This window comes from Watersipora subatra, chromosome 7, assembly GCF_963576615.1.
Source record: "Watersipora subatra chromosome 7, tzWatSuba1.1, whole genome shotgun sequence".
NCBI lineage: Eukaryota > Metazoa > Bryozoa > Gymnolaemata > Cheilostomatida > Watersiporidae > Watersipora > Watersipora subatra.
Window position 1 is genome coordinate 15,302,621 of NC_088714.1, and position 25,654 is coordinate 15,328,274.

Here is a 25,654-nt window from a genome sequence, read left to right on the forward strand (position 1 = left end):
ATGGGTGGTGCTGCTGAGCTCATTGCCAAAACAGTTGAGAAATATTGGTGAGGGAAATATCAACAAATGTTTAAGGAGGAAGAAGTTACATGATCAAACCATTCATGATTTCCTTGTGTTGCAATTTCATGAAGGCAAGCTTGTACCAAGCACTGTTGAAAGCCATTGTTAATGGCAACTGGTAATTGCCACTTAGCAAGTGTTCTATTATAGGGAGCCCAAACCCTAATGGTAGCTATTCATAGCTACCAACAAATAAATCTATGCGCTTGCTGAGTTAAATATGATCACATCAAAGGCTGAACGAGGAAATATAATGCCTTTATGTACTGATTGCATAATAAGACTCCTTGCAGCAACATATTCATCCAACCAAGAAAATTTAAGGGGTTTAGCAAACTTAGGTTACATAACCATCATAACCAGACATGAAGGCTGGTCATTTTACAAGAAGCTGCGCAATATAGCGGTTCATTTAAAAGAGTTATCTATTTGAACTTTAAGAAGTTGCAATTTCTCAAATGGTGTAAGTTAAAATTACTCATTCTTCATCATACAATTGTTTGCAAACAATTAGCAAAAAAGAGTGTTTTTTGAAACAATGTTAAAAAAAATTAAATTTTAAAACAGCCGTTTTGAAAATTTATAAATTAAAAATTTTAAAGTAAAAATCTGCCATTAGCTGCTTTATTTTCCGCTCAGTGGGCTGATGACTGGACTTTCCATTTTATATTAATACATCATTCTCATCACATGTAACTTTTTGTAGGTGCCATTTTTTATGTAACTTACTTTGGTAGAATAAATATTTTATAACAGTTACTAATTTGAATGATGCGCAGCATTACTTTAGAGAGTTGTGGATTCTCCACGCTTTCCTTAGTTTCATACCTTTTTCTATTTGTTGATAAACTGCAATTTTACAAATAAGTGCAACTCTTCTGTAACTAGTTGAGTTGATAAAGCAAGTTGAGTAATTGAAATTGTCTAGAGTTATATATTTATTGATCTGTCAACCTTTGTCTTATTTTTCAATTTTGGTAATTTTGTCTTATATCATCTTTAAGATAATTTGCTGGTTTACTGTGATATAATTGAAATGTTCCTATGAGCTGAAAAACTTTTTGAGATTTTAAACAGTTTTTCAGCTCATAGGAACATTGCTGTTTTTCTGTGCTTTAAAAACACTTTTTATCGACAAAAAAACATACCTGATTGTGAGCTTGCGAAGGGTTGCTGAACTCACCACAACTTTAGGTTAGTAAAGAATTTTGTACCTAAATAGCATTGCATGCTCTGTTATCAGCTGATTGTGTAAAAACATAATGACAAAAATACTTGAATATGAAACAGATAAATTTTACTATTAAAAAATAAAATACTTTAGCTATTTATTTTTTTCTTTGTTTAAAATTTAATGGTATGTAAAATAAATACTAAAGTATTGGCTAAATGTATGATTAGCTTGCCACACTGCGTTTTCATATACCAATTTTTTTGCAAGAACTTATTTGCTAGAGTACTGTAATGAGTTTCAATTTTTTAGCTTTAAAGTAATAAAACTTGTGGTAAATAAGCTTGCAGTTGACGTTTAAAAATCATAAAATGGAGTTTAATATTTAGAGAGCGCAGAAGAACGGAGAGCTCAATTGTGCAAGACTAAGTTTTGATATGGTGCTTTTTCTCTATACACTCTAGGTTTCATTAACTTCACAATGAGCTCTTACCATTAATTTGAGCAATGATAAATTTCAGTATTTTAATGGACCCATACCATCATCGAATGAAAATTTGTGAATTTCTTTTGTAGATATAAGCGTACAGGGTGATAGCATCAGATTAAAACATTGACTGTAAATGAAGGTTTTAAACTCACCTTATGCTTTTTTATAAACAAAAATCAACTCTAAAAATTTAACTTAATATTCCCGTATGTAAAAAGTGGTAAATGCTAGTTTAGATATAGGTATCACCAGCTAATCATAACCGCATATAGTTGCTTATCCAAGCTCGCAGTGAGCACCCGCCTTATGTAAAAATGAATAAGATATGAAAGAGAGACTTTCTGTTGACCTTCAGTTCACTTGGAGATACAGTACTACGCGTGTTGCAAAGTAAAAACTCTCTTTTTTCTCCCTGCCGCCTTTCGCAACCTGTGTAGTGGTCTACCCATATCTCAGAGACTAGTAAGAAAAAAAGATGACCTACAAAGCCGTGATAGTTACTAACTCTCTTACAATATTTATAGCATGTAGCTAAAATTTAGCTCAATTTATTCTAGTTGTTGAGAGATATTTATTTATTCATGAGTCACAACAGCCCAACATAGACATGTTTATGATTCTGTATCCAAACATTGTATTACTACTTTATTACAGATGAAGAATACAGTATTTTTCTTTTTTCTAATTGGCTGCTGTGCACAGCTTAATGCATCAAGGTTTGATGACAAGCACAGAAGCTGTGGCATCCCCCCTCCTGGGGATACCATAAGACCTCGGCACCCACAGAGAACCTACTTGGTCAGTTTATTTTAGTTATTTACCTGAATCTCATGGTAACCACATGATGGGTAAAAATTTTCTTGAAATAACGAGGATTCTTACTAATTGTTCTTTAGCAAACACTTTTAGTTAATTTTTTAATGTTTTATATAATAAAACTAACATGTGAATTGTTTATGTACAGAATTCCAATGTCAGCTTTGTCTGTAGTCGCTATAATCCCACGACCAAACACGAGCGAAGCGATTGTTTGGGAGATTTATCCCATGACCAAACACAAGTGAAGCGATTGTTCGGGAGATTTATGATAAATGCATATGCGCACACAACTTACAAAAATTTTTCATCAATGGCCGTCGCAAACCCTTGTACCCAAATCTCATCAACAAATTTAATCATTTTTCAATGGAGTCGTTTAAGTATAATAACGATACAACACACATAGAAACCCATTTAAATACACGTATGTTACCAAGTCTTTATTATTTGTAGAAAATTTTCTAAACCTTACTTTTCTGATTGGATTATACCTAAATAGACAGATTAATTTGGCCTAAAATCGTTATTAAAACTTGCCAAGCCTTATTTTTATCAAAATTAAGACCGATAAACGAAACGCCGAGCTACAGAGAATGGAACCATTAAGTCATGCGCTTTTCACAAAAAAACGTGCGCATTTCACCAGTCTATAGCTTTGTATAATTGCCGAAGGTCTCTGTAATTTACATAGAAGTACTGAAAGTAATCGTTTCTTTTTTGCCGATTTCAAAGTAACTAAGACTTTGACACTTATGAGTACTTTGGTATTCCAACTGATGTCCAAAGCAGTGAAAGTAAAGGAAATGACGATGATGTTTTTTCTAATGATTCTTATGAGATTATTACAATATTTAATTATAAGAATAATTATTTGACTTTATAAGATTTTATTATAAAAATAATTGTTTGATTTTATAAGATTTAATTATAAGAATAAGCATTCGAATTTACAAGATCGAAGTATTGAATGTATTGAAATATCGAAGTTTGAATGGGGTTTGACAATACACAAGATTTATGGTCTTACCATGGCTAAAGCTGTCATTGATATAGGACACCACGAAATGTCTGCTGGAATATCGTTTGATGCTCTCTCCCGAGTTCAAAACATTAATGACTTGTTAACAACTTTGCTAGGGAGCGCATCACTCGATTAGCTATCAATGACCAAATCCTACAACATAGAAGAGAGGAGGCTAGATTGTGCGACCTTTAACAGAACACTGAACTTATCTAACTTATCTATATTTGTTGACATTGTTAGTTGCACCTTTTTGAAGTCGTGCTCCCTCAAATTTATTTTATATCATCTCCAACAACTCTCATTTACACTATACTCTGTCCATTCCTGCTGACAACTACTTTTTCAACAGCCAGCACTACCATTTCTTTTTTCCATTATCACTCATTCCATTATCAGGCCGTGGGCTGTATGACAGGGGAATTTCTAGTCTCTAGTAACTGCTACTTTTATCTAAAATAACTTGAGTGTATTTTTGTGCACTACGTTTCTGTGTGATTTGACAGTTAGACAGTTTACAAAAATAATCAATGGTTGTTTTGCAGAAGTGGTGAAAGTTAATCAAATACAATACAAACCATCAAAATTAGCTAATGCTGAAAATTAAAAATTTATATTCTTAATTAATGTCGTTGCACATGACCTTCACACACACCTATGCCTTAACTAATATGTTAGTGCTCATAGCCTAAAAACTTTAAAACTATACAAAATGATTACAACCTTCCCTAAGTAGCCTACACTTATAATATCTACCACAACACTTTGGCTAGTCACCTAGCAGTTATATGTTTAAAAAACTAATCAAATCATGAGTTGCTCAACTTAAAAAGTTACTGCTCACGTTTCAGAGTGAATTAAACTTTGTGTTTTAATGTCCCCGTTGTTGGGCGGTTCTGCTATTAAAACGTTTTTATAAAACAATGTTGGTAATTAAACCACTTCAGTTAGACATGTAAATACAATTGTCAGAAAATGTTAGGTACAGAGTGGGCTACTGAACTGGTTTTCTGGTATAAGTTTGTTGTCACGGATATAGGCTTTGCTGTTCTTGCATAATGGTGTAGTGTTTTGATAACAATGCGCTAAAACTACACCTACAGGTCAACAAATTTGCTTGGTATGACTGTGTAAGTGGCTACAGAATAAAGAAGACTCATAACAACGATATTACATCAGCCCAAGTCTCATGCAATCGCGTAACCAATACACCGACGTGGGATCCAGTTCCTGATGGTGAACGTAAGTTCTAAAACTCTATAGGTTCATCCATTTAGAATTGTAGTAGAAAAAAATTTGTTAACTAATTTTTAGGTCTGTAATTTTAAAACGATTCAATTTGCTTAATATAGCTTGCTATATTTTTTTACGAACTTGCGAAAAATCAACGTTATATTTCGGAAAAACCAAGATTAAATAATTTTTTGTCTGGTATTTTGGCTGTTCAATTTTGTGCAAGATTTTTTTTTATTCAAGTAGCCATATTGTTTATTTATCCCTATAATGAAATTTAATGTCGTTGGCTGCGTTATCATTCTCTTGATCTGGTAGTATCAGCCATTCATCAAAACATAACATTAAGACCGAATATAATCGCATTTTAATCTCTCAATTAAATTTTCTCTAGCAAAAATATCTTCTCTTCACACTTTACAAAAATGATTTGATGTGTTCTACCTACAGTTATCAAGTGTTCAAGACCTAAGCAAGGGACCAACACTTTGCGCATAGTTGCAGCAAGATACTCTAGAGTGGGAAAGACGTATACATATAAATGTATTAGCGGATACTGGACTAGCAACAGCCTCGCCACTACGTGCCTCCATAATGGAACTTGGTCTCTGGATCCTTCTCCAACCTGTGGTACATTATACAATGCTATTTATTTATTATGGCAAAATGCTCTTTGAAAAATCTGATCTGATTATTATCTTGTACAAAGCCTAAAGCTTCTTATTCCCATAAACTACAAAACTGGAAGCCATCTAGATTAATGTCTTCATCTTTACCTAGCCAATCTGAATTTTTCAAAAGTTACCCAAGTGTTATTCGACTTTTGGATGATCATAGAGCTGCAAATATTTCATTACATCATTTTGTGTTATTGCTTTGTAATAGGAGCCATTCTCATAGACCCATTTGTGAAATAGTTTTAGTCTGTGATGCACCAGAGGATGGAGAAAACACAACACCAATAGAGATTCAGGGAGCGCAATCAGGCGAGACATACACATACAAGTGCAAGCAAGGGTATGCTACTCACGGTAGCCTCTCAAGAATGTGTCTGGATGGAAGCTGGTCACCAACAGCAACACCTACTTGCGGTACAAACTATGAATATCCATATTTTATTATTAACATATTATTAAACAAAAACTTGAGGTTTACAATGCTGAAGCTTGTTTGCTTTAGTTGATGCAAAAAAGTACTTTTTTGTTCGCTTCTGTATATTTTTGCACAGATTGATTGATAAAACAGTTTTATATGTAGATGCTATTTCTGAATTTTTACTGTTAAAAACACTTGGAAGTATTTAAACACAAAGAGAAAATTGCTTTAAAAGTTCTACAATAAACTAATTGAACTGTGGAAGTACAACTTTAAGTAAAGAAAAAGTAATTTTTAAAAGTAATTTTGATAACCATACTATGGAGTGCCATTTGTAAAATTTTGTGATATTCACACTATAAAAACATTTTCAGTATATCAGTTTACATGTTTAATATGTGAAGATTCAAGTTTAGTATGCTAACTTACATATTTAGTATGCTAATTTACATGTTTAGTATTTGAAGATTCGTGTTTAGTATGTCAGTTCACATGTTTTATATGGCAAGATTCATGTTTAGTATGCTAATTTACATGTTTAGTATGTGAAGATTGTTGTTTAGTATGTCAAAATCCATGTTTGGTATGCTAACTTTAATGTTTTGTATTGCGAAACGCGCATTTTCGCTATTCCGTTGCGATCCTGTTTGATATGCCAATACACATGTTTGTTATTCAACTTTTATTTTATATGCGATCTCCTTTTTATTACATTTCGATGAAATGCTCCTAAGTCAATCGCGCCCTTTTTACACGTAGCCCGCGGCCCATCGCTAAATAGTTGGCAAACTTTGAGAATTTCGATCGATGACCCTGGAGAGCGAAGACACTAGCGAGATTTCCTCACCGCGTGCATCCGAAGCTAGCTTTGCCACATTCGTTCGTTTAATAAAAAAATCTTTCAAATTCAAGTTACTTGGACTTTGAAAAAAAGGCAAGGCAAGATTCTATTAAGACTCAATTTTCTACATCTGATTTTCTTTACCTCAGCAAGTGGGTATTGTAGGTTGCTGTTCTGTTTTGTAGTAACAACGACGTGGATTTCTTCATCGGCCTTTTTATTTCTAATATATTGGGGAAGTTATCCGTCGACTTACTGAGTTACGACTACTGACTACTTACGCTAAATAGTTTGCCAACTATTTAGCGATGGGCCGCGGGCTACGTGTAAAAAGGGCGCGATTGACTCAGGAGCATTTCTTCGAAATGTAATAAAAAGGAGATCGCATATAAAATAAAAGTTGAATAACAAACATGTGTATTGGCATATCAAACAGGATCGCAACGGAATAGCGAACATGCGCGTTTCGCAATACAAAACATTAAAGTTAGCATACCAAACATGAATTTTGACATACTAAACAACAATTTTCACATACTAAACATGTAAATTAGCAAACTAAACATGAACCTTGCCATATAAAACATGTGAACTGACATACTAAACACGAATCTTCAAATACTAAACATGTCAGTTGGCATACTAAATATGTAAGTTAGCATACTAAACATGAATCTTCACATATTAAACATGTAAACTGATATACTAAATATGTTTTTATAGTGTGAATATCACAAAATTTTACAAATGGCACTCCATACCATAGCTTTCACTGAAACGTTGTTTTTTGAGAAAGCAAAAATTAATAAAGATGCAGTAAGTCAGATTTAGCTCTTATAAAAATCAATACTTACCTCTACACCTGTAATTATACCTACTACCAAAATTTTTATGTAAATGATTGTGCAAGGTTGTAGGTTTTATACTAAATCAAAAAAAAAACATCAAGCCAAAACATTACGCTGATTAACCTTAATATTGACCTCAAAAAGTTTATTAACCTTGGTAAAACTTGGTATCAATGTCTTGAAACATAAAGTTTAAACATATTTGCATTGCAGACTCGCCTTTCTTTCTTCATCCACATGTACATAGCATCTAAACAAGGATTCTACAGCTGCGTACATCTACATACACTATTATACATTCACCATTATATGTTTTAGTTTATGAACTTTCTGTTAGTACAGCCTACAATTCACTATCCCAACACATCCACAATACTATTAGATTAACAACTTTTAAAACGCTTCTGCTCAACCCATTCAATAATTCCTGGTTTTTTTTTTCATTTCCATTTTAGCATACAACAAAAAACATTATTAGGTTGACGATTACCAACGCCAATAAAAGTTGTACATACAGGTACTTACCTTAAGTTTTTTTTACAAAAGTCATGGTACTAATACCATGACTTTTGTAAAAAAAGTCATGGTATTAGTACGATGCTTTTGACATCTTTTGACGTCTTATAGGCCATTATTCACTGTATGTAGCTCATGATTGTCTTTTAGATAAATATGGTTAATTTTAGGGTTGAATGGCTCTGTAATGAAAGTAGAACATAGCTGTAATTAATTCTTTTCATTTTTTGTTCCAAGAGAAAAATTAGGTCACTGAAATTTTTCTCTTATAGTTACCCAAAATAAACAAAGCTATGAATTGCCGAGCATTATCTGCCCGATGACAAATGCAACTTTACTCAAAATTATGATTTGTCTACTCCCATAGCAGGAGTCGTTGTCTTTAGAAATGAGCTTTATTATTGTTGAATAATAACCTAGAAACTGTAATTCTCCACCTTTGCTTAAAATTGTTGATGCACTGAACTCCTGTTGACAATGAAATAATTTTTAAAGATTTTACTGCACTCGGTTGTTGTTAAATTTAAGATGGTAACATCCTTCAAGAAACAACCCTCGAACTTTAAGCAAAGGTATATATAGTACTTTATTGGCAATCATTTCATTTCACAAATAGAAATGTTTTTCAAATTAGGCCATACGACAATAGTAAAACAAAAAGAAGGAAAAAAGCAACAGTTAGCCATTAAAATTGAATAAATAGTCTGACAATTAGTGTTTAAAATGCCTTTCTCTGCTAAGAGAACGAGAATGAAACTATGATGAAACGTTTCTGGGACTTTTCGGAACATCCCTGGAACGTTCTAGAAACGTAAAACTGTTAATTGGGTAGATATTAAAGTTGAATAAATATTTTGACAATTAGTGTTTATAATGCCTTTGTCTGTTAAGACAGCGGCATTAACACTAACAATACTCTGAATTAAAGTACACGTGAAAGGCATTCATTAAAAGTTAAAGTAAATGATAAAGCTCATTCATTGAATTGAGATACAGTAGTATGTGGTGCATATTGTCTATTTGTCCAAATTTAAAGCAATATTATTATTATAAGTATTCATTTAATATGATGAATGTTATAAAATAAAGTGGTATTAAAATGATCACTGCTTTTTATTTATAATTGCCTTAAAAATTTGCCAAAAAGTTTACATCTGTAGTGGTTTTCAAGCGCATATACATGTATATTCCATCTGACTAACTAGAATGAGCGGATCATTTACTACCAAGCCTAGCAATTTAGTTTTATGCCACTTTTGTAGAGGCTGCATGCCATGTTTACACCTGATTGAGTTCCAATTAAATTATTGCATAGAAAACTACAAATGATGTTGATGTTCAGCAATGTCATTTGTTTACATTATTGCTAAAGCTACCTTCTGATAATGCAAAGCTTTTTGCTATCAGTATCAGTACAAACTTTAAAGCTGAGTTTTTACTTTAATACACTTTATATGCAAAATAATGACAGTAAAGAAGTGATTTTGAATCAATGAGACACATCGATGTTGTTCAATGATTCTCTTAAATTGTTTATTTTATTCTCGATTTTTAAAATGAAATAGTTTCAAACTGACATGATAATCAGCGATATTTTGAATTTCTTATCATTAAATGATTGTTGGCGCATCTTAATTTTTTAATGAAGACTAAAATTATGAAAATGACTCATTTATTTTAAAATTTATCAATGTGAAATTTCAAAACACTATGTACTTTAAGAATGATATTGATGTAACCAATTTAAATTGCAAGCTCTTTTTACAACGGCATGAAAAGATAAAATTCGGAAGTATTTCATGCTTATCATGAAATACTAGCAAATTGCTGTTTTGTATAGTTGTAGCAATCTGGTACTCTTTATAGGCCATTGTTAAATTAAAAAAAAAGAAAATTTAGCTATTATAAAATAGGTCTATTCAATTAAAAAAAAAAAACCTTATTTAGATTAGAAGTGACCTTACAGAGCTTATATACTTTTATTGTATTGTTTTCCATTTTATCAAGTACATATGTTGAACCTTAACACTTTTTTGTAGAGGAGAAATGTCCCCGTCCCCCAAGAGGTGTGAACACACAGAGGCGATTCGGCAGAGTATTTGTAGTAGGAGACGTCTACTCGTACCAGTGCTTACCTGGCTACTTCTCCGACGCAGACGACATGAAAAGAGAATGCTTAGTAGGAGGAAGCTGGTCGTTGACTCCTCCCCAATGCGGTACAGTTGCCCTTATCTTTGTGTCCTTAGTGCTGACGGTTCTAGCCAATAACACTACAGATAAGATGAGAGATGGTCTCATTATCATTCGTTTTATCTTCTACACTTTCAACACCAACTAATTCGATTAGATACAATAGAATCAGTCATCTTTAAAAGGTTGTACGATCTGATAGTAAACAATGTATGTTATATCTATGTGCTTTTCCAACTAAAGATACTGTATTTAGTGCTTTCTGCACATTTATAGTTTTAGATTTGGAGTATCTGAACTTTAAACAATTTTAAGTAGCTTTTTAAATTACGATTATTAAATTTTTAGGAGTTTTAATGCTTCATTTTTGCAAAATATTTATTGGGGATCCTTGCTCACCCTTTTAACGGTAACAGGTGCACATAGATGTACTAGCTTAGATAAGGTGTGATTGCATTCGTAACGATAACAGCAGCCTTATTTATTATACAGTACATGTCAACAGTAGCCTTATGAGAGAAACTTAAGTCAGGTATACCAGCATTCTTCTTAGAACTGGTTTAATTTTAACCCAAGAGAGACTTGTATTGATAAAATATTTAACTTGTTAATGATGTTTTCATATACTGTCTTTAATTTTGCTTTAAGCACACCAGCAAAATGGGAACTTAGTGCTTGTTTAAGGTTTTTGCAGCAAACCTATGGTTTTGCTGGGGATACACGCTGGTGCCAGCTATAAACATTATTAGCAATTACAAAAGTTTATCGCAGATCAAGAAAATTAACAATTTAATGGCTGCACAACCTTTTGAAAATATTCCATTTATAAAAAAGTCTACTTGAAACTGTTCTGTAAGTTTAGAATAATGTAAGTACATTTTATAGAGATTAAAAAGGTTTACGGCAAGTGCTTTAAGTTTTTGTTTACAATTTTCAGACTGTAACATGACTGTTATATATAAAAAGTTTTGGTTTTGCCGATTTGCTCATCTTTAAGTGATCATACCAACCAACTGCATGCTCGAGAAAAAAGTGGAAATGAAACTGATCAAATTATAGCTATTTAAAAATATTTATTATTTCAAAAAACTTCGAATACGTCTGCCTAATAACCACATTTATTGCTCAAGACTAGCAAAGGTAGTTTCATATTTTTGCAGTGTTGAAATGCAGAGCTCCTGCAAATGGTGTAAATACTGAGTTAGTAGATGAGGATTTCAGAGCTGACCTTGGAGACAACTACACATACAGCTGCCTGAAAAACTATGGCAGCGAAATATCGCTAACAGTTACTTGTCAGAATGATGGGTCTTGGTATCCTGCGTCACCTCCAGAGTGTGGTAAGAACTTGAGAACTGATTATCTCACTTTATTCACATGCGGAGGAACACAGACTACTGTAGAATATATTTATTCAGTTTACATCAACCACAACAGTGCAGTCAATAGTACCAAAATGGATCATTAAAAAAATAGGTTTTTTGCAATATGTATAGTATTGGCAGCAAGTTGAAGGTCAAACACAAGTTGTGTTTTCTATAAAGTTTTCAATAGCCATTACAGTTCAAACAAACATGTCTCTAGTGATGAGAATTGCCTATTTTGAGTAAAGATTTCGGGTTATCTTGTCTCCGTCACAACATTAGCCGCCCTTTACTTGTTTCTACTTTTTCTTTTCTATCTGAAGTAGAAAGACAAAGCTATATACACAATATAGACAAAGATATATATATATATATATAGTTTTGGTATACATGTATATATTTGTTAATATACTGTACGCATATCACATATTTTTTATTATATAGGCCTATTAATGGGTTTATACTGTATTGATAAACTCATAAATGTTTTATTTATACATTTACATATATGTATTTATATTTTTGTATGTTATATACTTACATATTTATTTATACATTATATATAGCATAGAGGCTATATTTACTGTTAGTATAACTGAATTGGGAGACTTTGTTTTTATAATTTTGTTACTATTTTATTAAACTTGATCCTCAAGTAAAACAGGAGTACACTCCTGCAAATTTTGAATTTTGTAGTAGCAATTTAATATACATATAGCTTTTGTGTTACAGATATGATATAGTATAGCTTACATATTATTATATGATTAGTGACAGACATATTATTGCTTAAATCTTTTTGCAATGTATGTCTTACAAAATTAGTTTTCAAACAAAGCATTAACTAACACCATGTAAAAAAATATACACTTTTAGTGGTATCAGACGTACTTCAAATAAAAACTTCTAAAGATATTTATTACAAAAAGGAGTTAAGCATTTGTGCATTGCTAGCCCCTCAGTCTGTTTAGCTATCATAGCTAAGACTTGGTGTATTTATACATCTATATGAATCTGTGTTTGGACTTTTTGTTTAACCCAGTGTCCAGTTGTAGCAGACTTAAACAAAAATCCTAAGTACCTTAGACAAAGATTCACACGGCGCTGGGTTTGATCTCGGAAACTCCAAATTGAAAGGCAGCAAACTTAACCATTAAGCTACACAAAATACAATGTAATCATTGAGCAAATAGTCATTAAATTGGTTAAGATAGTCAGGCTTAAATTGCGTGCCTCAGGTTAACAACTTGCACTGTTGACTGTTTTGTGTAACAGTTGTTAAGCTGGCTCAAAACATGAGTATTGTTCCAGTACAGATTATAGTGAAGATCTAGGTTTCCAGGTAATTTACTCAAATTCATTAGGTAGTTATTGTATTACTAGTTTGTCAATATATATAACAGATCAGGCCGGTTATTAACCTTCTCTGCTGCTGAAGTACAAACACATGAAACAAGTAAAACTATCTCACGCTGACTCTGCTCAACATTAAATATAAACTTTCTATTTTCATAGTATTTGGACAAATTGAGTAAAAACTGTCATGGTTAAAACCTCAGTCTGACACTGAGCTAAAATTATTTTGTTACAGTTTAGCAAAAACTAAAAAATCCTTTGGAGGTAAATGAGTGCTTCATTTCAGTATCAGCATATAGGTTGTTAAACATGATTAGCTTTTAATCAGTGTGGAAGAAACAAATAACATACAGGAACTAAAAATTACCAACTCGGAAAAGTAGGAACTAAAGCTATTTGAAGCATGCTCTGCACCTGATAAAATAATAAAGCATGGATTGAGCATATATTCAGGCTTGATGCCTGTTTGGCTCTCAAAGATGGTTGTGGTTGTGTACCAGTTTACCAATAACAGCCTGATGTCTATCGAGCCTGATGTCTATCAAGCCTGATGTCTATCAAGCTAAGAAACCTAATCAGTAATATATAAAATAAATACTGAGTAATGGAAACTGAGTAAGCCAATTAAACTAAAAAACGGAATAGACACATAAGGGTTTACTTTGATTCTGAGTTTTCAAATTATTAATAAGATTAAGTGTACAGGAGAAATACTAAAATTATAGTGTTCTGCTGCATGGCTTATATCAAAATGATATACATATATTAAATGTTTATCCAAAACTTGGAGGCCTTGCTTATTCTGTAATGCTAAAGCAAAAAAGATCGGTGTGTTGTTTACATTTAGATATAATATATTTTATGTAGTTCTGATCTGTGATGCCCCCGCAAATGGCACGAATACTGAACTGGTAGAGAGCAACTTCAGAGCTTACCCAGGAACTACCTATGAATATAGATGCTTAGACAACTACGAGAGCGAAAATTCACTGAGAATTACATGTCTAAACAATGGAACATGGTCTTCTATGACACCTCCAAACTGCGGTAGGGAGCTAAAGAGGTTTTCTCCTCATTCTTTTTAATGTGAGAAATACAGATAGCTTCATTCAGTAGTGTGTATTGTCGTATTTTTATCTATTTAATTTGTGTATAGTTCCTTCAATATATAAAGAAAAACTGATAAAATAAGCAATATTTGCAGCTTGGTTTCGCTTAGAGTACTCAATAGCTTCAAAAATTATTTGTAGTATTTGCCTTGTTTAGCTTTGACACTTTTGGTAGACACATATTTCTTATAGCTTGATGGTGTCTTTGTAAACTTTACACACCTGAAATCTGGTTTAAATCTAGTCAATATGATTCTTTTGTACAGTTGCTGTATGTGGTACACCAGAAGAAGGCAACAACACGCAAGTTGTTCAGATAGATGGTGTGTTGAGGTTTGGAGACTTATACAGATATAACTGTCTAGACGGATTTACATCAAGGGATGACCTTTTGATTTACTGTGAAGAGGACGGCAATTGGTCTGTCTCTACGCCTCCATCATGTGGTAATGTGCAGCTGAGACAGTGAAATTGAAATTTGATCGCATGTACAGTGGAACCTCGGTTCTTGAACACAATCCGTTTCAGAAGGTTGATCTCGAAAATCGAGTTGTTCGAGATCCAAGACAGGTTTTCCCATTGGAATTAATATATGTAAGTTTTAATTCGTTCCAAGTCGATTAAACAACTTCGGTAAAGTATTTTTTAACATTTTACACCATAAGCTGTATTGTATACTGCATACTATCAATAAAAACTGGTAAATATAGATTGTGTTTAACTTTAATAAAAGATTTTCTATCTATGATGATGAAAAAATAGAACAAAAACTAAACATTTTGTATGCTTTGCTCTTAAAACATCGAAAACATTAAAGATTAAGATACAATACCAAAAATTGCAGAAATTGATAATGAAACATCAAAAAATGCAACAAATCAGTTGCATCAAAAATTGTGTGAAAAATAAATTAGAAACAGCAATGGCTCATTAACTTCACATCTTTGAAGAAGAATCCTCCAAAACAATTTAGGGTAACTCCACTGGAGGAGTTGTGTCCCTAAAAAAATCTCTTAGGTAGAGGTGACGTCTTCTCAGATGGCTCCTTTTTGTAAAGAATTAATTACGTGGAACTTCTTTTTTTTGACGTTCTGAAAGTGGCTCATAGCAACGCCGTTAAACGTATAAACATGCTGTTTCTGGAGCTGTTCCGAACATTTAATTCAAATGCGCATGTTCCGGTTTGGTCAAGAACCGAAGCGTTCGAGAACCGAGGTTTCACTGTATTTCTTTCTCACTCCTGCCCAACCTTCAACCCGCTTATGCACACAGCGTTAACACGTAACGTCTAGCTATTCAAGCTAGCCAACAATAATCTACTAGAGGAACATGAAAATTGGTAACCATGAAAATAGTAGAAAGCCAGTATTTACAAAATAATAAAAATATAATGAATGTTATATGAACGAGGCGTAGTTCCTAGCTCCAACAGCCATCGCTCTTACCAACTGTATTCTAAAAACTTAAAGGTTGATTTGCAATAAAATTCACATTACAGTTATTTGGTATGAAAAGATTCACCATGTTTTACTCTGTTGTGTTGTAATTGCCAAATATGTGGAAATGTGATTACAAGCTCTTAAAAGCTCAAAAACGAAAAGCCGCCGTAGATTGGAATCTCTTTATTTCGATGACGTACTCACAAAATTTGGTTATTGTCCTGTCACGTATGTTCTCACGTGAATTGAAAGGCCAATACAAAGCTCAATAGAAAACTTATCTTAGTACTAGTTTATAACAAACACTTCGGGTTTTACCGAAGACTCCGTATCAAATATAGATGCTCGCTACTTTACAGTTTTGTTTCGGCCTGGTCTAATCGACAAGTCGTAATCTGATCAAATGACCCAATACTTCGCAAATAATTTCTGCAGCATTTTTCGATTATCACAAGTGACCAACATGCTCGTCATGATTATCAGACAATGATATGTACTCTTTCAAGCTCAGGCTAAAAAGTTAAACGAATTTTTACGGTAAGTTATAAGATATCACTGCTAATAGTCACAGCATTACAATGACGATAAAACAGACGCATAAGAACAATAGACGTATAGTTTTATTGAATGCGTGAAGTATATTTGTGAAAATATTTCGACGAATAAGGTTGCAAGAAAGTGTACACAGAAACCATCACTCACAACTACGTCACATTTGAGCCGTTTTGGAAATGGAATCCAAACTACGGCGGTCTCGTGTGGCTGCGATTTTTTGTTCGTTTTTGAGCTTTGAAGAGCTTTTAATCACCTTTCCACATATTTGACACCTTCAACACAACAGAGTAAGACATGGTGAATCTTTTCATATCAAATAACGGTAATGTGAATTTTGTTGCAAGTCAACCTTTAACAGCCCATCCTACAACTAAACCGACAATTTTGTTCTTAACGAATCGGCGGTTACAGTGACCATTTAAATGGACCAGTGCATTTCTAAACAAAGTTGTTTTCCTTAGCCTACATATACATGACCAGACTTTCATTGATTCTGTAAGCTACATACAGTTTCACTAGACTATATATTTAAAAATAAATTAAATTAAAACATAATAATCTGAGCGCATATCTTAAAAAAAATCTGCTACAGATTAGGAAGTTTCTATGGTTAAGACTGATGGTATAATAGGCTGTAGGCCAGCTAAGCTCCATGACTATTAATACGGGAGTGAAATAGTCAGAGCAACAGCCTACTATAACAGGTAGTAGAATGGCCGTCAACCACAAAGTAGGCTGACTCTCCACAGTTGCAATAAATAGGCAGCCTAACAGACTGAGTTTAGAGATTGAAAGTTGTTGATGGACTAAACTCACCTTAATCACCTCTACCTAGTTCTTTTCAGCAGCAAACAACTTCAACCAAATTTTCTTTTTCAGTTAAGTTGATTTTGTTAATCTACTAATCTGAGTTAATTTTGATCTGTGTTTAAAATGGTTGAAAAATAATAATAGCAAACATGTAGTCTTCAAAAAGTAATAAAATTTGGAATCTAATAACATATAGCATAAACATCTTTACTGTAATAAGAACCACATCCATCTATTTCTCGAAGCTGTTGCTAAGAGCGTCAAAAAAAGTTAAGCAGTTAAGTTGAGAGCGTTGAGTTCCGTGCCACTATTGTTGTCGAAAATTATAGCATTCTCTTTTGCAAATCTAAAAAAGTTGAGTACATAGTTATTGCGCATGGCGACCTCACAAGGATCTGCCACTGTACTAGTAATTATATTATGATCACCTCAGTGCCTGCTAAATATGCTCTAAAGGTTGGTGACTTTAGCTGTTGTGGTGCTATTTTCTAACATTATTAATAGAGTTATTTAAAGTAGAATTAAAGGCGTGTAACAAACATACTACAAATAATAAAGCCTAATAAAATTATATATATTGCATGATATATTATTTTAGTTTAATTACTGGAAAATGTTTGTTTTGTGGTACAATTATAGTCTCTTGTAACGTGCACACATTTTGATCTATTGCAGTAAGAGAGTGCGCAGCTCCTACAAATGGCACAAACACAGTACCCGTTTTTTCTGGATATAGACAAACAGAGGGACACAACTACCAATATGCTTGCATAAAAGGCTACATAACCAGAGATGATACAATAACTAAATGCTTGACAAATGGTTCTTGGTCACTCCTAGTCCCTCCAAAATGTGGTAAAATATACTTTTATGAAGAAATGTTGTAGTTTTTGTAGGAGACAGTTAAATTATTGAAACATGCCCAACTATTAGATAAACTAACATATTTTAGTTCATGTACTTGCTTTAGCTATATTATCAGAAAATGATTCAAAATGTTTTGAAACGATTTTTACTAAATTTAGTCAATGGATCCGGTTTGAAAGCAATATTATCAATGATATGACACGTGTCAAAGCTTTATGGTAAAAAGAATTTCAAGTTTATATACATGTGAAATAGCTTAGTATGAAAATAGCTTAGTATGAAGGAAGGTTCCACAATGTATGTAAATTCTGTAACCTAATAAAAACTGATTTATTTGCTAGAGTTTTTCTACTGTGTATTTTCCTGTTTTTTAAAGAGTTCTTAAGGCTTCTGAAAGGTAAAATACAATAAAAACATAATTTTGTATGTTTATATTCTCTGATAGTTTTGCAGCAAATAATTTTTATACTATTAAATCATTACCATGTTGCAACAATCAGTGACTTACATGTACTTACCTTGCCAATAGTTGCCGAGTGTGGAATGCCGGAGAATGGAACTAACACAGAACCAGTTGAAAAAACTGCTTCACTGACATATGGACAATCCTACACTTACTCATGTTTAAGAGGATATTCCAGCAATGTGTCTATGCTGATTATGTGTAACAAAGATGGCAACTGGTCTCTCGACCCTCCTCGATGTGGTAGGATAGTCTCATTAATCTGAGCCCATTTGGTCACTTTCAAAAGCTAATTGAGTTTGTAGACCAGCTGCCCACATTTTAAAATTACATTTAAATTTAAATCTATATGTACCAATTTAATTATGAAAGGTAATTTTTTATAATTTTGCTGTTCGAAGAACAAAAAGCCAGTCTTAGAAACAAAAACATAAGCAAACTCTAAGCTGTGACATTAAGAGCTAGCTTTGGCGAAATAGACATATGATCTATGATGTAATGTTCAGTTATAAGCTGATTCGAGAATGCTAAACAAAAGCATTTCTATTTGTCTCCACTCTAATACATTTTCACCTTTTAGTGACCATGCTACATTTTTTGGTTACCCAACTTGGCAGGTAACATATATTGTAAAGGAATTTGCCGGCCTTTACTTAGCACGATCTAGATTATTTCATACAGAAATAAATTGCGTATGATTTCGTTCAATGTTTTATTAGCGAAGGAAATTCACTAGCCGAGGAGCGTACGACCATTTGCTCTGCTCTACTAACTGATCGTTGCTTCCTTATATACAATAAAATAGTAAATAGTGGAATAGTAAGAACACCGGCTAACAATGTGAATAATTAGGCCCGCTAGTGCGTTGATAGGACAACATTAATGACGACAATTGATAGCATAACGAGTAACAAGGCTATAATAAAAAAGGACAACACATATAATAAAATATTTACAGACATATAAAATATATACAAACATATAATAAAATATTTACAAGAAGTGTAAAGTATTGGCTCGGCGTCCACCACAATATCACAAAGTTGAAGCAGGTTTCACACAGACCGAAAAAGTCTGCAATATATTTATATGAACAGCATTAACTTTCAGGTGGTGGTTATAGAACTACTGTTTGTAGAGTGCACTAGCAAAAATAAATTTCATTACACAAATAGAAAATTTGAAAAGTTTTCTTGAATATCAGCTATCCTCGGAAATCACATGTTTAATAATTCATGCATTAACGTACATGTATGCTCAGCATACATGTACGTATATATATAATATACATATATATATAATATACATATTTTGAGCCAATAACTTTTAGATAATCAAATAATTAACAATTTTGTCCCAAAATGAGCAACTTAAATGCAATTATATATAGTTGCAGCTGTTTCCGGTTCATATTTTGCAAAGACAAGATTTTTTTGTATGATCTAAAAATGTTGATAAAACTCGGTATTTATTCCCGCTTACACAAATATATTATTTAAACACTAATCTGTAATGTTATCTGCTATTTAAATGCAATAGATTGTGCTGTCAGTTAACCTTAACGCATTTTTGTCTACAATAATATTATAATTCAGTAATGCTATTAAAATTTACACTGCTGAATATTGAAAAGAAAATATTGCTGTTTGAGTAACTTGATGCTAATTGTAATAAACAGGAATCAGTTGCTGCTGCATTAGCTTTAATCTCTTTTACCTATTGTATCTCTTTTAATTTAAATAATTTAAAACCAGCAAAATTGTGTCTAAAAAATTTCAAATTTCAAAAAATACATCTTAATTAACCACATATAAACATCTTCAATGAGTTTTTTTATAAAGCAAGCGTACAAGCCAAGTGACACATTGTTGTATATTAGACAGGAGACTGAAAGTGTATCGTCAAGAATTTGGATCTAAGAGCTCCTTTTATCAGCATAATCTTCAAGGTCTCTATCAGTTCACACTTTGCCTCTGGCTAAATCTTGGAGATCCTGAGATAAGAAAAGGCAATAGGCTTGTCACATTAACTCATGAAGGTATGAAAAACTGGCAGCTATTGACTGTTGAGATGCTTGATAGTTAGCTAGTAATTATTATGTGTTTAAACATGTATATGAGCGGACTAGCTATGGAGTGCAACTATTCAAATTATAGCATACACATTTAATTATACATATACACAATTAGGTATGTATTTAAATAAATATGTATGCTTAATTACATATAAATTTAATTACGTATATTTAATTGTATGTGTTTAATTTCATAAATTTTAATTGCATAGGTATTTAATTGTGCTTATGTTTAATTGTATATAAATGTATACAATATTATATATCTATACATAGGCACTTATATATTTAGCTGTATACTTTTGCCAATATAAATATTCAATTATATATACCCATTTATTTAATGATGTGTGTTTATATTAATTCGCTTTGTGTATTTTTAATTACATTCATTTAATTGTATATATATATTTGAAGGCGTATAAAGTGTATATATTTATATAACATATCTATTATTTACTATAATAGATATTTTGTATATATTATTTATATATATTTCTCAATATTTTTCTTTTGTTTTCTGTCATTGCTATGTCCAGTTATAGCATTTATAATCTTGGAGTAAAAAAAACTTTTTGCACTGGATTTGAACTCGCGACATTCAAATCATAAGTGTACAAATACAAGTTTTCTTTAAGCTAAGCAGTTCTTATCATTCTCAACCATTTAATCTATCCTTATTACAATTGTGCAAGCTAAATATGTTCTTTCTTTTATTAATTAATATTACCTTTTGCGTTGGTTTTTGTTTTGAAAGCTTTCTAAAAGCCATTTAAAAATCCATTGGTGATTTTTGTTAAATTTGAAATTTAAAATGTGCCATTTCAATTTCGAATGAGTCGTTGCTCTCCTTCAATTTTTGGTCCTTCCTCTGGGCAATCGCTAATGTTGTAAAAGCACAAAGCTTTTACGTGGAGAGCTTTATGCTGTGTTATTTTGTGTGGGCATCGCCTCTACATTCTCTCTCCGCTCTGTCAGAAAAAAGACTCTCAATCGCTTCACTGCTGTACATTTGTACCAGTATGGTTGCATTCAGAGTTTTGATGAATAGCTTCTGCGGCAACAGCAACTTTTTTATACACGCACTTCTATGTACTGATTGTTATTATTAATTCAGCATATACATAATTTATATTTTTGTTTTCTCAATTCATATTAGTTGTATCAATACTAAATCATTTTTCATAGTAATTTCTTTGTAACAGACTAAAAGTCCTTATTTGGTAATTATTTAACATTTGAACACATCTACCGTTGTTTTATATTTTCCTTTAATTTATTTGAACTGACATATGAAATTGAAATATGAAGTTTAAAAGTTAGAATGGTAAATATTGTATATGTTAAATACAAATAAACCTTCTGTGCAAAGACCATTTTATTACCCAGGCGATGTAGGGCATTTTGCTCGTACATGCATTCAATTGATGATTTATAGGCATACAAATATTCCAGTATATTTATTTATATTCATATTTAGCTTTCTTAGTACTTAAAGCATTGCAATCACATAAGTACTGTTTTAGCTTATTCAGGTTATTCAATATCTTGGCTTTCAAATGAGCCATTGTTTGATATGGTGAGACAGACATGGGTTAGTGTTTATAGGTGTTTCGCAAGAGCTCTACCACAAAAATGTTCAATGGTATAGGCTCGCAAATGAAATTTCATATTCGGTGTTGTGCGCTCTTACCGCTTATTTATCAACTACGATAATCACGCTAGTGGCAGGCGAAGGTTGGGCAACTCCAGAGAACCAACGAAAAAGGAATCAGTGTCATTAGCTTTCCATGTACATATTATTTCTATGATAAATAGCTCAGATTCCAAGCACTGTTCTATGTTTTCCCAATGATATAATGCACTAGCCTTCTTCTTTATTGTGATGGTGAGGGTCATGACTGAGGCTAATTAATTTCGAGCATTGCGTGATCTCACGAGAGTGCAATTTACATATAGTCCTAGGGCCACGCCACTGCAAGTCACAATTTAATTGATGTGATTCTATTACCTTTATCAACGACAGTGTATTTATTAAAGCATAATCATATTTAGAAAGCAACAATAATAATACGATAGTAATTACTATAAATGTTTAAAATTAATGAAATGATGAAAAAAGCAAACTCTAAGAATCACCTGAAATCTGTTAACCCAGAACATGTGTTTGTATTCGTCCGGCATTAGCACGATCCCCGGGCATTGCTGATTATCTAGAATCCTAGTTTATTATTAGAGCTTTCTGGGTTTAAGAGCACCGATTGTCACAGAAAATCGCAGCCTCAATGGCAGCGAAAGGGATCGACGACCTAAGGCTAAATGCTAAATATGACATCACATTGTGGGAGCCGCAACCAAGTGTTTTTTTATTGCAGGACGTACTTTTAACACCCTGTTTTTCATATTTCTATTATTCTTTGTATATTGAATATAGGCTCATTCGAAAGCCAAGACTCTGAAGTACTGAAACATATAATGAAAGTGCTGATATAATTGATGTGCTTTAAGACAAGCATTACAGATTAGACCTGTACAAATAAAATACCCTAAGGATTATTTTTTATCAACAATCTATTAAAATCTTCATAAATGGAAATCGCCATAGCGTTTTAGACCTCTGAAAACCCAGTCTTATGCTTATCTTATGAAGATTTTGAGAATTATATGATTTTTTTCTCTTGTATAAACTCAACATCTGAAACGCATGTATTTTATTTGAGACATAAAATTTGTTAGACACTCACTCTTTTACATTAAACTAATTCCAGTAACTTTAAATCTTTAATATATATTATTCAAAATTTCCAATTTTTACACTAAACCTAGTTACTTCTTCAGTCATGGCTATAGATGTTTTTTAATATAAAATATTTATGTTAGTGATGCACAAGTAACTTTTTGTGTTTCGAAATATTTATATCCATTCTAAAAACATTGCTTATTTGCTTGGTCTCACGATATTGGACTTGTTTATTGTCTACACAGATTCAGAGCATGAGATGAGTCTCTTCTGGGATGTAGAAGGAATATTATCATTTGAGATACGAGGTACCATTCTTAAACTGCCAGCTAAGAACAACCATTCGGTTTGGATGGGCTGGCACAAACACTGCGTAGCCTGGAGAGCGGATGATCACATCAAGGTAGAATATATCTATTTTGTTTGATATTGTAAACAGAAAACTCTAGCGACTTCTGTCCAATCTTCTTTTGCAAATTGTTTATTTATCAGAATACGGACGTGTTTAGATGGAAAAACTCAATGTGATTAAATGAAAACCACAATTTCCATAAGCTTTATCTATCATTTACTTTGCAAGTCATCAAATAACAACATTGAAAAGTTTTGTCCACGATTATAAAAATGCCCATCTTTATATGCAATAATTAATTTTGAAAGAGCCATTGCTACATGCCTTAGCCTACAGAATTATAATTCTCAAACTGCTTTCTCTATTGTTAAAAACTGTCGCACCAAGTATATGTATTTCAGTGGTACACAAATATACTCAACGATGACAATATGGAGCTCATGTCTAGCATCCCTTCTACTAGTCAGACACTTTCAACAGGCGCTTCTCTCTTTGTGATGCCCTTGTTCCATGTTTCTGGTAAGGAATCACATTACAATATTGCTCATTATGTTTCACATAAAACTTAATAGTGTGTAAGATGAAAGTCAATAATTACTAATAATTGCAGACAACTACATTACCTGCCACTGTTTATAAGCTGTTTTAATACTAGTACAATGCAGGGCATTTGGCTGGTAAAACTATAAGTTTGCTTAAATATTTGCTCGGAAAATGAGCAGCATATATAAGATTCACACAACAATGTTTTATAATTGTCAAATAAATTCTATGTAAACATTTTAACTGATTAAAACGTGTTCTTAATTTCACGTTTTGCTTATAGGGCTCACCACGTTTTGCCCATTTTTTTAGTGTATAGTGAAGCTGCTAAGTATGTAGAAGTAAAATAACCCAAATTCACCATTACACTAACCACTAGATAATATTTGCTTGTAATTTACTGTTGGCATAATTACCAGTGCTACATAGCGACTACTACTTTACTGTTTGCTTGCAAAAATACTGATTTTGTTTTAGTTGAGCTGTTGCTTTTTTCCCTATTTTTATAACTTTCTGTATGAAAATACGTGACATCATGTGCATAGCAGTACTTGCTGGTTGATTTAACGTTAGTTTGCAAATCTGAAGCATCTATTCAATGAAATTTTGATTAGCATGATATGAACTCTTCTAAGCAGAAAAATTAGTTTACATAAAAGGGGTTTTCACCCAAAGGGCTAGGAACTATTATAATGCAACTCACCTTAACACATCCCTTTATGCTCTTCTTTAAAGCCATATCATGAATTGTCTAGTAATCCTTTCACTTTCACACAGGAATCACTTAACTATTACTTTTTCTGCAATTTGCAGTGTTCGTTCTTTCTGAAATCCTTCTCTTGCTTAGTTATTCATACCATTTTTTGGTTTCCATGCTTTAAAATGCTGAAGTTTTTATTTCAATACTATCAAACATTCTTATATAAGCTGCACAATCTACGACTTTTTGTTGCTTAAATTACACATCAAATAATATGATTGCTAAACATCCTTACAATATACAGTAACGCTCCAAGTTAAAATTTTAGTTTTTCATTGTTGTTTACACACAACAGACAGTTGGTTTTTAGCCTTCCTGGAGTTTGCGCTGTCAAATAAGGTCTCTTCATCGTGCAGATAGACACTGGAGTAATTATAACAAGTGTAACTGTCTTTTTTGGAACTTAGATCTCACTATGGTTATTTTAATCTCTGAATGCATTTTTATTTTTACTAGAACACTATAGGCTTTTGGTACGACTGTAGTTAATTTTTCTTTTCTAAAAATCAAAGATCGGATAGTATGACTTGACAATCTTAATGACCTTAATAATCTCTTTGTTCAATCAAATGGTAAGTAAAATAGCATTGCAATTTTTTTATTACTTTGCCATTCATTTTTATCACTCTCATAATTTTATACAGCCAAACATATTGCATGGTGTTTTAGATAGAAACTGCTCAGTACCAGTGGATATAGCAGAGTTCAACATGTGGCAGTATATGATGTCAGAAGAAGAAGTTAGGTTTCAGACTTGTGGGAGTAAAGGATGTTTAGCATCTTGGGATACGCTAACAGAAGCGGGAAACATGACTGTGCTCGATGAAGTCTTCCCTGACTGTTCAAAAGCTCCTGCAATTATTCGTCTTAATAGCAACCAATAACAATACAGCTTTGTGATAGAATTTATAATCATGTTAAAATGAACTTAGTTT

General features: G+C 32.5%; 1 protein-coding gene across 1 annotated transcript; it reads left to right on the forward strand.

Annotated features, from left to right (window-relative positions):
* LOC137400461 (zona pellucida sperm-binding protein 3 receptor-like) lies at positions 1-25,654 on the forward strand. The gene is made up of 14 exons (XM_068086785.1): positions 1-47; positions 2,441-2,522; positions 4,668-4,806; positions 5,721-5,888; positions 10,137-10,313; positions 11,448-11,627; positions 13,875-14,054; positions 14,383-14,562; positions 17,596-17,775; positions 18,317-18,493; positions 20,130-20,288; positions 23,310-23,467; positions 23,818-23,935; positions 25,389-25,654. The coding sequence occupies exons 1-14, from the start codon at positions 1-3 to the stop codon at positions 25,601-25,603; spliced, it is 2,160 nt and encodes a 719-aa protein (XP_067942886.1). The 3' UTR covers positions 25,604-25,654.